The 17,241-nt window shown below is 39.5% G+C and overlaps 1 protein-coding gene across 5 annotated transcripts in view; it reads right to left on the bottom strand.

Annotated features, from left to right (window-relative positions):
- spidr (scaffold protein involved in DNA repair) overlaps nucleotides 1-17,241 on the bottom strand; it is a 267,753-nt gene that overhangs the window by 91,340 nt on the left and 159,172 nt on the right. For 4 of the 5 annotated variants that reach the window (XM_043688286.1, XM_043688285.1, XM_043688287.1 and 1 more), the window contains 2 exons: nucleotides 14,856-15,048; nucleotides 7,262-7,542 (listed from right to left, as the gene is read on the bottom strand). The exons of the other annotated variant lie outside the window; for it this stretch is intronic. In XM_043688286.1, coding sequence (XP_043544221.1) covers nucleotides 7,262-7,542; nucleotides 14,856-15,048 — 474 coding nt within the window. The remainder of the gene's footprint in view (nucleotides 1-7,261; nucleotides 7,543-14,855; nucleotides 15,049-17,241) is intronic. 5 annotated transcript variants of the gene reach the window in all.

Below are 17,241 nucleotides of genomic sequence, written 5' to 3'. Positions count from 1 at the left end.
ATAGGAATCCAGAACTAGAGGGCATAGGTTTAGAGTGAGAGGGGAAAGATATAAAAGAGACCTAAGGGGCAACTTTTTCATGCAGAAAGTGGTATGTGTATGGAATGAGCTGCCAGAGCAAGTGCTGGTGGCTGATACAATTGCAACATTTAAAAGGCATTTGGATGGCTATATGAATAGGAAGGGTTTGGAGGGATATGGGATGGGTGCTGGCAGGTGGGTCTAGATTGGGTTGGGATATCTGGTCGGCATGAACGGATTGGACCGAAGAGTCTGTTTCCGTGCTGTACATCTCAATGACTCTCCTATAAAGATACTAATTCATATGTTGGGATATTGTTACACAACTGTCTCTCTATTTCGTAGCTCCATCAAATGCCCATTTATTTTTTTCTCCCCTCTGAAAAAAGAAACAATGGGCAGATACAAGCCTACAGAACATCATAGAAGCAAATGACCATTGAATAGCAGTTTGCAGAGACACTCTGGTTAATTTTTCCTTTACCTGAACTCGCAACACAATACCTGAAAGTAGCCAGTAGAGATCACCTAATGATGTGTAAACTACAGATCAAACTTGCGAATGTCCTCATATGGGAGGCACAACATCCCACAAAGTGCTGTACGTATTCATTATGTAATTGAAGAAGCTCTATCTGTACACTTACTACTGGAATATATGGCGAAATGAGTGCTTGAGTGCATGCATCTGTGCAAGTGATTGTTTCTGCAATAAGTAAATCTCCATTCATCATTAATAGCGATTTTAAATCCACCACTAGTGCATTTCTAAAATACATGAGTAACCAGCTAATTTCCTTTATCCAAAGGAATATGATCAGTTTCAGTTGTCTACTAAGAGTAAGTAAAACTATTTCCAATAATTGCAGCTGAATTAAATTTAGTCAATCTGGAACAGTTACAGATTCATGCTAATTTGAAATGCAACATCCAATTAAAATTGTAAGGCAATTTAAGTCAATGTTGTAAGAGTTTAAACTGTGTTCTCATTTATATTTAATTTTAACATCATTCATGCTTTCCTTCTTGCTATATGTGTAATGTTTATGAGTGGATGATGTTGATAAGTGAATTTCTAAATAAAGATTTTCTTTAAAAGACAACAAGAGCATTTTGCCTGTAAAATTAAAGCACACACAACTTAGAGACAGTGGAGGGGTCAAAGAAGTAGTCATGAAGTAGAGCTGAGTATTGTCACCATCAGTAGAAACTGATGTGTTTAGGAATAGCTGAGAGACAATACACAAATCAAAAACAGGTTTTCTTTGTTTGGGGTGTTTGGGGGGTTGGGGGGGTTCGGGAGGAGAAGAGTTGTCAAACTTGGGTGACACTTCAGCTAAGACTGCATGAGTTGGATAAGAAGCTATTGGAGGTGATTCCTATATCAGATGGTCTAAGGATAGGGAGGTGATACTGTGTGCAACCATGTTGAAGGCTAGAAAATGGTCAAGATAGATGAGGGAGGAATAGTTTACCATTGCTGACTTTGTGAAGGACTGTTATAACACACTGGCAGTACATAAATGAAAAAAATCATGAGCAGTATTGCTTAACTGTTAAAAGAACTCCGAAACAAGTCTAAGGAACCTAGTCCTAGATGTCTACTTTAACATAAAGATTAGCAGTAGCTTAAACCCTTTTCTCATTTTGCTATTCACACACAAAGTTATTTGCAGCAAAACTAAATCACAATCCATGTACAAGCCTGCTTTAACTGAATTTGCAAAGTATAACCAGCTACAGCTGGATCAATTCTATAAAAAGCTGCACAAGGGACAAACACCACACAGCCTCCTCTGGTTTTTACTTCAAGGTTAAGCACAGTCATGGTGCTTATGTCACATCAACAACTTCACAAATCTATTCTGCGAATGTACTAACAGACTTTCAACAAGTCTGTTGCAAACTTGTGGAATATGTTTATGTACTGAATCTGCCGAGACATGCATCAAGTCACATCATGTGTGAGCAAATAAACAGCACGTATTATATCCCTGCCAGACCACATGATTTCCTCAGAACAAAGCCGGAAACACCAAAGCTGCCCACAGGAAAAACAAATCTGATGCACTATATCTTCTAAAAGACAAGTCTATAAAGTTCTTTTTATTGCCCAATTAACCTGCCTGCTAACAAAATCAAAAGGAAAATATGTACCACTCTGCAGCATTGTACAAACCATACAAGATGAATGAAAAGGTTGCAATGGAGAAGAATCAGCTATTATAAAACATATAAGTGGGTAAAGGGTAGCTGGAGAATCTTCTGAATGCCCAAGATGTTTCTGTTTTGGGCAACATGCTACTATGCACTTCTTTTAGCTCGGAACAGTTAGGCGACCGAATCAACACGGACATCTAATACAAACCAACCGACTCCCACAGCTACCTGGACTACACCTCCTCCCATCCTGCCCCCTGCTACCTGACCTGCTGTGCTGTTCCAGCAATAAAGTTTCAACAGTTAGAAATAAACCAAGTGATTCTTTCTGAAGTAGGATATCCATTTGTAAATGCCAGTTAATGAAAAGCTATATTAGAAGTTGCACATATCATACAATTCAAACAGTTACAAAGCAAACCAAAGAGTTGTAGTACTATAATTTTATCAGGGGGCACATGACTCTTTGCACGCTATTTTCTAATTTCATATCTGATCCATTTTTTATGGTGGTCAGTGATTAAACGTACATTTCAATTCACACAAGTGACAGCATGTATTTTTCCTTAACAGTAAATTTATGCCCTACAGTTTCCCTTTAGTATTCTTCTGTTCTGAAGGAGATGATTTCGACTTATTTTAATCAATCTGTTTAGGCATGCTTTGACACATTTCCAGGAAGTTGAACTGGAGATCATCTGGCTCATTGGTTTTTACACACTTCTGCAGCAGGTGAGACTTGAACTCTGGCTGCCTGGTTTAGAATAGTGACACAATCACTGCACCAAAAGAGCCCTAAGGGGTATAATTCAATGGATATTGCAGTTCACGAAGTGAGAGCTAACTGAAGATCATTTAACTGCAGGAGGCAATCAATCAAACCCAATCCTGTTGTTACTTCATATACCGATATATGCAATTTCCAGCACAATCACTGTTCCATGCTGAGTTGTTCTCCTCCTAGGTCCAGGCCACCGAAGACAGTGGTTTCATTCTCACCATCAAGCTGGCTGAAATCAGCCGACTTTGACAAAGGGAATTATTCCTTATTTTCATACTTCAGTTTGGCAGTGCATTAATCAATTAAGGTGTCAGGGAAGGTTTTGCATGTTTTATAAAAAATGATAAACTTTTTTTCTGATTGTGACACAAATTAATATCTCAAAAGATTTTAATTAAAATCTCAAAATTACATTCAGGGTTATGAATATAGACAGTAAGTACTCCACCATCATAGCAAGCAAAATCTCACAAGTTTCATTAAAATGTGTGATTTTACACAACTCTGCAGCATACAATTTCCACCACTCTTTACTCCATTATCTTAGATGAATGCACACCTACACTTCAGCAAAAAAAAATTGTCATTTCTATGGTATAATAATGGTTATCTTTATCAAAATATTTATAGCTTTATTAAACTCAGGGATGATCCCTCACCAACAACACTGCAGATTTGTAAACATATTCACACGATTCCAAAATTACAGATGTATTTTCCTTTATATATATATATAAACTTAATTTGGGAGAGAAGGATGAGATATAAATGCCAGTCCTTGATCTATATTATATTGATTATTTAATAATCAGTTCTGACTTTTAAAACAATACAGTATTCAATAGAGCAAGAGAAAATGATCACGCCTTGGCAGATCAGCAAAGGTTTTACATTCCTCAGCAAATTATTCTAAAATGATATTTGGGTGGCAGGATTTAAAAGATAGAAAAATAGGTCATTGTACAAGGGTCAATTGATCACTTTGACATAAAGGTCAACACTTTTACGCATTTCCAGACGAAAGTGAAACTAATTTCACTGCACTTGATGACGTTATTTTCTTTTGAGAGAAATTATTATAACCACAGAGGAAAACTATAAGTACAAATTATTTAGGTCATCCACTAAGACCAGAGAGTACAAACCTCATTCGGATCCTATTTGTAAAGTATTTCTGAAAAACAATGTTGGATTATGCAATCACTAATAAAGCAAGATAGAAGAACATATCTAACTTAAAACGTCCGGTTTTGTTGCCACAGAGACTTGGGTACTTTCCCTAATTAAAATGTAAGTGGAAGAGTGTTTTAGGAGGTTATACAATCCATGTTAACTTTAAAAATTGCAATCCAATATTACATCTAGATAATCTATAAATGTGCATAACATTATAGAGTACCTGAGAAGTAGACAATGACAAAAATCTATGCTTTGCTGTGGAAGACTTTTATTGCAACATACTCTTGGTCACACTTGGTTATATTTATGCAAAATTCTTTTTTTTCTGAAAAAAGCAAATCTGATTTTGATAGAAGAAATATTGAAAATTCCCTGAAATGTTTTAGAAAGAAAGTATATCTATTTATTCTTTTAAAAAAATGTAGCTTTCTTTTCTAATGAAACATTAACTTTAACACGGTAAGTTGTAGCTTTGAAAGTGAGAGACAGTCTGCAAGAGACGGGCATGATTGTAGCAGAAGATTAATAACTATGCCTTTCACAGTGTAAAGACACAAACTGGGAGGCACTTGAAAATTGCAATGAGGAAGGCTTTGCTGATCTGGGCAGTGAGAATGCAGTTGAAGATTGCGTTAGATAAGGCAGACTACTGAATAAAACAAATAGGGCTAAGATTCATAAGGCAACAGAAGACAGTACTACCCCCAAAACACCAAGACATAGTAATTATACTTGAATGAATAAAATTAATCTGTGTATAAATGAGACAAAATGTTGCACGTGCTTCAAATCCCTCATAAATAAAGTGAATGGGTTTGCATACGATAGGTGATTTAATAATGGACAGACTTTGCAAAATTTATTAAAATTGCTGCAAGGCAGAATCGTAGAAGTTTTAGTACATGTTGGAGGTCATTTAATCAATCATGTTTGTGCTCATGTTAATTCCCATCAGGCCAAACTATTGCAAACCTTCACTTCTTTGCCTCACTTTTGCTTTAATAGTTTTCTTGATCAATTCCTTCTTGGGCCTTGCAGGGAGATGATAGCCTCGTGGTTTTACCACTGGACTATTAATTAAGAGACCCAGATGATGTCCAGGGGACCTGGGTTCGATTTCTGCCATGGTAGGTGGTGGAAGTTGACTTCAGTTTTTAAGAAGTCTGAATTAAGAATCTAATGATGCTGATTGTCAGGAAAACGGGCGGCACGGTGGCACAGTGGTTAGCACTGCTGCCTCACAGCGCCAGAGACCCGAGTTCAATTCCCGCCTCAGGCGACTAACTGTGTGGAGTTTGCACGTTCTCCCCGTGTCTGCGTGGGTTTCCTCCGGGTGCTCCGGTTTCCTCCCACAGTCCAAAGATGTGCAGGTCAGGTGAATTGGCCATGCTAAATTGCCCGTAGTGTTAGGTAAGGGGTAAACGTAAGGGTATGGGTGGGTGGCGCTTCGGCGGGGCGGTGTGGACTTGTTGGGCCGAAGGGCCTGTTTCCACACTGTAAGTAATCTAACCTAATCTAAAAACTGCCATTCTTACCTGGTCCTGGTAAGGACTACAGGACTCCAGATCCATACCAATTTGGTTGATTCTAAACTGCCCTTTCGGCAATTAGGAATGGGCAATAAATGCTGGCCTCGCCAGAAATGCCCATATCCTGTGAATGTGTCTGTGTTCTGGTCTCTTAGTGGAAAACATAGCTATTGAGAAAGGATTCAGCCATCCTCAAAGAAAAAGTGTGCTAGAATCAAGGCATCCTTGGTCTCTCAGCAGCCCTGCACTGCCACCTCATAGGGATAGTTTTGCAATGAAGGATGCTCATCCTTCATACCATTCTCTTGTTCTGATCGTGCAGAATGCTGTTCCAGAATGTTGTGCCTCCATCAAACCACGTTTACACAGGACAGCAGCCCAACACATGTGGAACACCCTAAAGGACCATTGTTGTTTTTGGAAATTGGAGTCCATTTCAAACGGAATTTTTCTGGTTCTAGTTTTCTGAAATTTTTAGTATTTCCTGTGCAGCAGGAGACTTAGTGCTGTAACTAGCTGTCCACACATACATAAGTTGTTTTTATGTCCATAAAAACACAAGGAAGGTCACAAGAATCACCAAGACCACTGAGGTTATGATACTCCATTGAACTGGCTTCAAAGAATTATCTGCAATATTTGGGAAAATGAAGTTTTAAACTAAGGAAGAAAATGACACCTAATCCTTAGTCGAAGCAAATGACTGCCTCTAACTGCCCTCTGTACAATCTGGAATGGGCAAAGTATGAATTTTTGGTAATGCAGTCTGGCAAAGTTCAAGAACTGTTGAAGTTAGTTAACCAACTTTCCATATAAAGCCACAACATGGAATTAGTGAACAGAGAACATTTTGCAGAAAAAAAAGCAATGTTATTACTGAGTGAAAATTGAATTCAAAACATATAAGATATAGTGAAATTCTATTGAACCAATAATTTGACCACGTAATTTAAAAGCACTAAAAGTGGAAAGGGGGACATTAGGAGAATCTATTTTACTTAGGAATCTTGTTGGATCATAAACAGAGAAGCCATAATAAATTTTGAAAGGAAAAATTTGGAAAAAATAAGGAGGATGTGGTAAAAAGGCAGCCAAACAAGTCCAATTAGTTAACTATTTCAATCTACTGGCAAAGACATGAGGGCCGAAATAACTTTGTTCTATGTTGCGAATTTCTATGAATGGTAAGACATTAGTAAGAAATTCCAATTCTGTCAGTTTTCCCAAACATTTGCCCTCTGTTTATTTGTTTATTATGGGGCAGCATGTATTGCTGAGCCCAGGAATCTGATGTCTGCATTCTGTTCCCTGCATTCTCAGGACATGGAAATTAAGATGCTCATTGATTCTTAATTTGTTCTTCCTAAGGACTGCGTGAACCTCCTTCCCTCATTTGTCACTTCCTCCCACATTATTCAATCTTCAGAAACCCAATGTGACATCACCTATCCATCAATTCTTTTACTTTCTTATTCTCAACTCTCTTCAATCCTGGCTCCATTCAGCTTTATTAATTGTAGCCCATTTTATTGGTTTATTAATAAAAAAAAAGTGAAAAAGCTTGGTTCCAATAATTCAATTCATGGCTTACCTTGCATTTTGTTGACCTACATTTGAAGGTAGAGGATGATCTTGTTGGTTGTTTCTGACCAATTGATTGTGAAGAACCTCTTTAATAGGAAGACAGTACACTCTCTGAATAACAACTTTCAAGTTTTGTTTTGCCCATCCTGCTGCTCCCTGGCTTTCAATTACTTCGAGAAGTGAGTCACATACATTGACAGTTGACAAATGATGCTTAAAGTCCAACACTTTCATTACCTCCTCCTGTGGAATCGGGAATAGACTTCCGACATTCCTGATTGTTGTATCCTGTGTTGTGAAGACAGGAACAGTCATTTAGCATTCAGGGATAGTTGTCAAGCTTTGTGTCAAAAGTAAACATGGCTCCATGAGGGAGCACTCCGGCCTACACTAACTTGTCAACGGACATCATGAAAATTAAGTGAGCCTCACAGAAAGCACACCGTGTTTCCAGCATCATGAGGACTGAGATTAAACACTTCACATTCAGTAAACCTGATTTGTGATTTCATACTTAGATGGCAAGAATGTCAATAATGCAAGAACAGATACTGTTGCTCAGACCAAGAGCTCCCAAAGTTCATTTTAGGTCGTAGAGTCGTACAGCATGGAAACTGACCCTTCGCTCCAACTCGTCCACACCGACTACATTCCCAAACTAAACTAGTCCCACCTGCCTGTATTTGGCCCATATCACTCCAAACCTTTCCAATTCATATATTTATCCATGTGTGTTTTAAATGTAGTAATTGGACCTGCATTCACCACTTCCTCTGGCAGTTCATTCCACACACTAACCACTCTGTGTAAAAAAAATTGTCCCTCATGTCCTTTTTAAATCTTTCTCCTCTCACCTTAAAAGTATGCCCCCTTGTTTTGAACTCCCCCACCTTAATGAAAAGACCTTAGCTAATAACCTAAATCTATGTCCCTCATGATTTTATAAACCTCCGTAAGGTCACCCCTCAACCTCCTATGGTCCAGTGAAAAAAACTCCCAGCACATTTTGCCTATTTTTAGAATTCAAACCCTCCATTCCCAGCAACATCCTGGTAAATCTTTTCTGAACCCACTCCAGTCTAATAATATCCTTCCTGTAACAGTGTGACCAGAACTACACAAAGTACTCTAGAAGAGGCCTCATCAACACCCAATTCCTATATTCAAAGGTCTGAGCAGTGAAGGCAAGTGTGCTAAACGCCTTCTAAACCACCCTGCCCACCTGCGATGCAAATTTCAAAGAATTATGTACCTGTACCCCTCAGTTTCTTCAGTTCTACAACACTACCAAGGGCCTGACCATTAATTGCACAGTCGTATCCTCGGTTGTTTTATCAAAATGCAATACCTTGCATTTATCCAAATTATATCTAAATTAAACTCCTCAGCCTACAGAACCAATTGATCAAGGTCTCTTTGTAATCTTAGATAAACTACTTCACTGTCCACTACACCACCAATTTTGGTGTCATCCATAAACTTACTAACCAAGCCTCCCATATTCTCATCCAAATTATTTATATAAATGACAAACTAAAGTTCACCCGGTAACGATCCCTGTGGAACACTGCTAGTCATAGCCCTCCACTACCACCCACTGTCTCCTACCATAAAGTTAATTTTGAATCCAATGAGCAAACTCACCCAGAATCCCATGGATCTAACTTTACTACTTCAGAACCTCCTCAACAGGTTTACTAAAGTACAAGTAAATAATGTCTACCCGCTCTGCCCTTACCAATCTTTTTGGTTACGCCCTCAAACAACTCAATCGAGTTTTAGAGACATGATTCCTCTCACACAAAACACGTTGACTATCTTGAATCATTCCTTGCCACTCAAAATGCATATAAATCCTATCTTCCAGAATCACCTCCAACGACTTACCCATCACTGATGTCAGGTCTACAGTTCCCAGGCATCTCCTTGCAGTCTGTCTTTCTTAAATAAAGTTAAAACACAGAACTGCACAACACAGGAATGGGGCCTTCGGGCCATGATGTTATGCCAAACATGACGTAAATAAAACAATCCCTCTGCCTGTCCTTGGTTCACATGCCTCACATATTCTCGTGTTTATCTAAAAGTCTCTAAAATGCTCCAATTGTATCTGCCTCAACCACCACCTTTGGTAGCACGTTTCAGACTCCCACCACTCTCTCTGTAAAAAAAACTTGCCTCTCATATCTCATTTTGACTTTTTTCCTCTTACCATAAATGCATGCCCCCTAGTTTAAGGCACTTCAACTCTGGCCATCAACCCTATCTATGCATCTCACCGTTTGAAAGACTTCTATCAAGTCTCCCCTCAGCCTCTGCACTCAAGAGAAAACAACCTGAGTTTTTCTAGCCTCTCCTTATAGTTCATAACCTCTAATACAGGCAGCAACCTGGTAAACGTGACTAATGTGGATATAAAGGTCTTGGTCAAGACCCCAGCAACATCCTCTCTTGCCTCTCTCTAATAATCTGAGGTAGATACCATTGCAACGTGGGCACTTATCTATCTTAATGCACTTCAAGAGACCCAACCCCACTTCTTTCTTGATCTCAAAATTCCCTAGCATATTAGCATGCTCCACACAAATCTCACTATCCTCCACATCCTTCTTCTAGCTGAATACTGACACAAAGTACTCATTTTGGATTTTGCCCACATCCTCTGCCTCTAAGCACAAGTTCCCTCCTTTATCCTTGAGTGGTTCCACCTTCTCCCTAGTTATCCTCTTGTTTTTAAATGTATGAATAGAATGCCTTGGGATTCTCTATCACCCTATTGCGAAGATCATTTCATGGCCCCTTCTTGTTCTCCTAATTCCCTACTTGAGTTCTTTCCTGCTTTATTTATATTCCTCGCAGGCCCTATCTGATTTTAGTTTTCTAAACTATTCATTTTTTTTATTTTTGGCTAAATTCACAAACTCCCTCATTATCCAATCGTCCCTTACCTTGCTACCTTCCCTTACCTTCCTGAAGAAGGGCTTATGCCCGAAACGTCGATTCTCCTGTTCCCTGGATGCTGCCTGACCTGCTGCGCTTTTCCAGCAACACATTTCCAGCTCCCTTTGTCCTTTGTCCTTACTGGAAGATGTTGGTCTTGAACTCTCATCAGCAGGTCTTCAAACAATTCCCACATGTCAAATATGAACTGCCTGATAACAGCTCCTCCCAATTTAACACTCCCTCGATCTTGCCTAATACTATTGTAATTTGCCCTCCCGCAATTTAGTACCTTGTCACAAGGTCCTGGCTTATCCTTATTTACAGCCATCTTAAAAATTAAGGAGTTATGACCACTGTTTCCGAAATGTACTCCCACTGAAAAAAATCAGTCACTGGGCCAGGCTCATTAGCCAGTAAAAGGTCCAGTATGGCCCTTCCTTTTGTTGGACTACCCAAATACTGTTTCAAGAAACACTCTTGGGATGCACTTGCCAAATTCTGCCCCATCTAAGCCTCTTGCTTAGTCAATATTAAGGAAGTTAGTCACCCGCTATGAACATGCTTTTATTGCATCTTTCCATAATCTGCCGACATATTTGTTCCTCAATGTCTAGGTTACTGTTGGGGGAATACAGTATAATCCTATCAGAGTGATTGCACTCTTTTTTTTTTGATTCTCCCCATGTTGCCTCAGTAGATGAGCCCTCCAGTATGTCCTCCCTGAGTGCAAATGTAACATTCTCCCTGATTGGTCATGCAACTACTCGATCTCTTTTACCTTCCTCTTTATCTGGTCTAAAACAATGAAACCCTGGAAAGTTGAGTAGCAAGTCTTGTCCCTCTCTCAACCACATCTTTATTATGGCCACCACATAATAGCCCTATATACTGATCCAGGCTTTAAGCGCATCTGCCTTACCTATAATGCTCCTTTTGAAATAAACAAACTTCAGTCCATTAGTATTATCGTGTTCATTTACCTGCCTCTGTCTGTTATTAGCCACCCTGAACCTGTGGTCCTTTGGTACCTCACCTGTGGCTGTAGACGATACAAATATTTCTGCCACAAGCCCCACAATTTCCTCCCTAACTTCCCACAATGCCCTGGGATACACTTGATCAGGTCCTGGAGATTTATCCACCCTTATGTTTTCTAAGACGAAGCATTTCCTCTTCTAAAATGTGAACGGTTTTCAAAACTTATTTTCTTGATGCTCTCTCGCTTCCATTTCTTTCTCCACAGTAAAAACTGACACAAAATATTCATTTAATATCACTCCAGTCTCCTGAGATTCAACATAAAGAAGACGTTGTTGACCTTTAAGGGGCCTTACTCTCTCTCTCTCTAGTTGTCTTTTGCTCTTAAATGTACTTGTAGAATCTCTTTGGATTATCCTTAACCTTATCTGCCAAGGCTATCGCATATTCATTCTTTGTCTTCCTGATATTCCTTCAAAGAATGCCCCTACACTCTATGTCTATGGTGGGTAGACAACCACAGTGCTTGTAGAAAGGGATTTGCCAAGAATTTGACACAGTGACCATGAAGGAGTGGCAATTTCAAAGTCAGGAAGATGCATGGCTTGGAGAGGAACATCTGAGTGATGGTGCTCCAATGGATCTACATCCTTCTTGGAGGTAAGGTTTGCAAGCTTGAAAGGTTACCATCAAAAGTGATTTCTAAAGTGCATTGTGTTGATGGTACAAACAATTGTCACTGGGCACTGGCAGCAGAGGGAATAAGGGAATTATAGATTCCCTACAGTACGGGAAAAGGCCATTCAGTCTATCAAGTCCACACAGATTCTCTGAAAAGCATGCAACCCAGATTCAATCACCTTACTCTATCCCCATACCTCTATAATTATTCTGGCTAATTCACCTAACCTGCCCATACCTGGACAGTACTGGACAAATTAGAATAGCCAATTCACCTAACCTGCACATCCTTGGACTGTTGAAGGCTGGGTACCAATCAAGCAAGTGGCTTTGTCTTGGATGGTGTCAACTTTCTCGAGTGTTGCTGAAGCTGCACTCATCCAGGAAATGGAAAGCATTCTATCACAATCTGACTTGTGCCTTACAGATGGCTAAGAGGCCTTTGGGAATCAGATGGTGAGGTACTCATCTCAGAACTCCTAGACTCTGATATCGTTTTGTAGTCGTAGCATTTAGGTGGCTGGTCCATTTCAATTTCTGGTCAATAACAACTCCAAGATGCCGATAGTAAGAATACAGCGATAAGACCATAAGACATTGGAGCAGCAGTAGGCTGATCAGCCTATTGAGCATGCTCCGCCATTCAATTAGAATATGGCGAATCTGATAATCCTCATCTCCACCTCCTTACAGTTTCCCCATAACTTTGACTCCTTTATTGTTTTGTTTTTAATTCATTAACAGGATGTGGCCATCGCTGGTTAAGCCAGCATTTATTGTCCATCTCTAATTGTCCAGAAGGCATTTGAGAGTCAACCATGTTGCTGTGGATTTGAAGTCACATGCAGGCCAGACCACACAAGAATGGCAGCTTCCTTCCCTAAAGGACATTAGTTTTTCCTGACAATCGATTACGGTTTCATGGTCATCATTACACTGCAGAGTTTTATTGAATTCAAATTCCACCATCTGCCAAGGTGGGATTTGAACCCAAATCCCCAGAACATTGCCTGGGTCTCTGGATTAACGGTCTATTAATAATACCACTAGGCCATTGTCTCCCCGATTAAAAGTCTGTCTACTTTAGCCCTAAATATTCTTAATGATACAACCTCAACAGCCACCTCATGTAAAGATTTCCACAAATTCAGTACCCTCTGAGAAAAGAAGTTCCTCCTAATGACAGTTTTAAATGAGTGACTATTTGTTCTGAAATTATGCCCTCTGGTCCTAGACTCTTCCACAAGGACTATCTACCCTGTCAAGTCCCCAAAGAATGATACAATTTACTGTCTGTTTGTGATACAGTTTAGAGATTTAGACTCTCTAAATCTATACCAGTCACACTTTCTTGCACTCGGCCCATAGTCTTAAATGTAATGACATTTCAAATGCTCATCCAAATACTTTTTAAATGTTGAGAGGTTTCTCATCTCCACTATCCTCCTAAAGCAGTGTATTCCAGATTGCCAAAACCCTCTGAGTAAAAACACTTTTCTTCAAATCCCCTCTAAACTTCCTGCCTTTCATCTTAAAATGATGCCTCCTTGATATTGACCTTAGGAATCTTATAAGTTTCAATAAAGTTGCCTGCCATTGTTCCAAAGCTCAACAACTACTAGCACATGCTACTCAACCTCTCCTCAGAAGACACTCCTCCAAACCTTGGATCACCCTAGAACACATTCTCTGAACTGCCTTCAAAATATCTTTCCATGGACAAGGGGTTTAAAACTGTTCAATGTTCAAGCTGTGGTCTGATTAATGCCTTACATAGAATTAACAAGTCCTCCCTATTTTTCAAGTCTATTCCAGCTGCAATGTAGGACAATATTCTATTTGTCTTCCCTATTACCTGCTGAACTTAGATGTTAGCTTTTTGTGATTTATGCAGAAGGACACCCAAATCTTTCTGTTCTGCAGCTGTCTTACAATTAAATAGTATTCAGTTCCTCTATTCTTCTTGCCAAAGTGCACGACCTCACATTTTCCCACATTATATTCCATTCACCAAGTCTTTGCCCACCCATTTAACATGTCTAAATATCTCAGCAGACTTTGTATCATTTGCTTCCCCACTTATTTTTGTTTCATTTAGTACTACTATACTCACTTTCCTCATCCAAGTCATCAATATCTATTGTAAATAATTGTGGTCTCAACACTGATCCCTGCAGCACTCCACTGGCTACACCTTGAACGTGTTGCCCTTATCCCAATTCTCTGTCTTCTTTTAGTTAGCCAATAGTCCATGCATTCTAGTACAGTTGCATAGATATAGTACTGGCTAACTAATAGAAGAGATCTACAGCACAGAAAAAGGCTCTTTAGCCCATCATGTATGCACCAACCAAAAATAACCATCAAACTGCACTCATCCCATTTTCCAGTACTTTGTCCATAACCTTGTATATCAACATCGCAAGTATACATCTAAATACCTTTTAAACAGTATGACAGTTTCTGCCTCCACCACCTTTACAGGCAGTGAGTTCCAGATTCTCGCTACCTTCTCGGTGAAAGTGTTTTTCCTCACATCTCTTCTAAACCTTCTACCCTCATCTTAAATCTATTTACCCTGGTTATTGATCCCTCCATCAAGGGAAAATTTTTATTCCTGACTGCTATATCTATACCCCTCATAATTTTACACATCTCAACATGACTTCTCTTTAATCCCTCGGCTTGAAGGAAAACAATCCCAGTTGTCCAAACTCTCTTCAAAACGAAAACTCTCGTGAAAAAAATTGACTAAACAATATTGCACAAACTCAGAGAAAGTGAGGACTGCAGATGCTGGAGTACCAGAGTTGAAACATGTGGTACTGGAAAAACACAGCAGGCCAGGCAGCATCCGAGGAGCAAGAGAATCGACGTTTCGGGCGTAAGCTTATGCCCGAAACGTTGATTCTCCTGCTCCTCGGATGCTGCCTGGCCTGCTGTGTTTTTCCAGCACCACATTTTTCAACTCTAATATTGCACAAACATATGAAGCTCACCTGATCAACGGAATAACATTTTTCTCTTGAATCAGTAAGGTTAAATTTCACACTTAAAGACATTGGAGCTTTCCTGAACACCACTGATTTTCCCGGACAGCAATAATCAGACTTTGTTCCAGTAATCATTTTCTGACTGAAGTAAGTGCATAAAATAGCACAAGTGTTTCCATCCTGGATATCAAGTTTTTGCCTGCAAAAACAAGTTTAAAAAAATGACAGTTCCAAATCAAATGGAATTTATTACTTTGAAATTTACTTCATTACTTTATTCACTGCATTAGTGAAAGCTAAATATTTTGTTGCTCTTCAATCGATGTTAATATAATACAAATCTTCTCAAAAATCGCAACATAATTCTACAACATTCAGTTTCAAGGTTTAGCTTTCCTTTCTCCACCACCTGAAAGTCTGCACCCACTTTAATCCATTTCCCTCCCCCATTCTTTGACTTGCATCATTTTTTTGAGGGGTCAAAAATTTCGCGAGGCTATTTCATAGGCACCTCTTTCATTGTCACAACAATGCCTTATTAGATAATACACTCATGTAGTAACATTATTACCTGTTCATTTTAAGCCATTTGAACTCACAAAGAAGCAGAATGAGAAGAAATCATAAATATCTTCAATAATCACTGCTTTTAAGTCTAACTTAAAAACCATAACACACAAATAAGTATTAATTTCCTCGAAACAACAGTATTTTAACATAACAAGCAAAAAGACTGGCACACACTTAAACAAAGTCGGAAACCTAAACACACTCTCCACAGACTGGTGCAGTCAAAGTTGAACAGTTGTAGGTTTGTCTCTAACATGCCCACTGCACCTGAAGTAATTCACCAAATTTGAGGTGCTTCAAGATGTCATAACATGATTTACTACTAAACAATGCCAGTTACAACAACATCCAGGATAACTTTCCTCCATATTCTGGAATTTCTGCAGCCTTAACACTTTCAGATCCATGGCATCAGTTCCACTCCCCTACTGTCTTCAGCCTCATCCACTTGCTTCTCTGGCCTTACTCACAAACGTCACTCATCTTTGCAATGCTGCTGAAATCACATGCTACTTCCTTCCGGCTTTGCTGCTGATGGACTCAATATGAGGTGCAGTCCATTGCTGACCAGCCTGTGTCTTGTGAGGCAGCTCCTCACCAATTCTCAGTTATACTTAGAGGATGATTTTCCTCTGATTGGTAATCTCATGATTGAATATTTCCAGGCACTTGGGCCTGTTTGGGAAGGGGTGGGAGTGTATCCTGTCCTCTTGTGCATTTTGAGCAGTGTCCTCCATTTACTGATCTCTATTTCATGGCCTCATTCATTACCTTTCATTTCCCTTTCATTCAATCTATTTCTCTTCTATCCCTCAGGGTTGCTTAAATTTGGAAGCAGAAAGGATTCAGATCATTGAACATTATAGGCTACAGTTGTTGTCCATTCAAGAGGAGAAAGTGAGGTCTGCAGATGCTGGAGATCAAAGTTGAAACTTTATTGCTGGAACAGCACAGCAGGTCAGGCAGCATCCAGGGAACAGGAGATTCCCTGGAGATTTCGGCCTGTGCCCGAAACGTCGAATCTCCTGTTCCCTGGATGCTGCCTGACCTGCTGTGCTGTTCCAGCAATAAAGGTCCATTCAAGAATTCAACAACATACTTATAAAAATTCTCATTGTAACGAAACATCCCAACCATTTCACAACAACATTATAAAACAAAATATAACATTGAGTTATGGTGAATTTGAAGGATCTGACCAAATCAGTGAGCAAAAAATAAGGTCAGAATTCAAGCTGGATGGTGAGTGAATATTCTTGGGAAACTCTGTCGGCAGCAGGGTTGAAGGACTATGGATGGAATGGACATGTGTATGCTGCAATGAGTGCAATTGCCCATTTCCAGACAATTGTTACACTTTGCAGGTCACTTTTGCTCTTCATTGTTGAGTTGCACTTATCCATACTTTCTCTTCAGCTGATCAGTCAGCCATTAGCTCTAGTACACACCATTTCCAAAAAAGAACCTTCCATCCTTCTCATAAGGAGAAGAGGATTGAGAGGGCATAAGTGGAGATAATGTTTTATGGGCACATTTCGGAAATTAAACCCTTTCTAGTTCACAAACTACTTTAGGATGTCCATAGGTGTCTTAGTAGCCACAAGTGCAGTTGATGGTCTCTTGCACTTTAGGAAATCCTGTGATTGTCCTACACCATAAAGCTCTCTTGCATGCCTGTTGTTGCCAATGTTAAATGTATGAAGTTGTCCACTTTTCCAAACAATGCATTAGTTACTATCCTGCTAGAATTACAGGCTGAAGATTGTTGGATGACACAGCTCTCCTTCTAGTCATTGAAAGGATTGCTAAGCATAGAAATGCA

The sequence above is a fragment of the Chiloscyllium plagiosum genome, chromosome 4, assembly GCF_004010195.1.
Source record: "Chiloscyllium plagiosum isolate BGI_BamShark_2017 chromosome 4, ASM401019v2, whole genome shotgun sequence".
NCBI lineage: Eukaryota > Metazoa > Chordata > Chondrichthyes > Orectolobiformes > Hemiscylliidae > Chiloscyllium > Chiloscyllium plagiosum.
The sequence above is the reverse complement of the archived record's forward strand: the minus strand, read 5'-3'. Positions and strand labels throughout refer to the sequence as shown.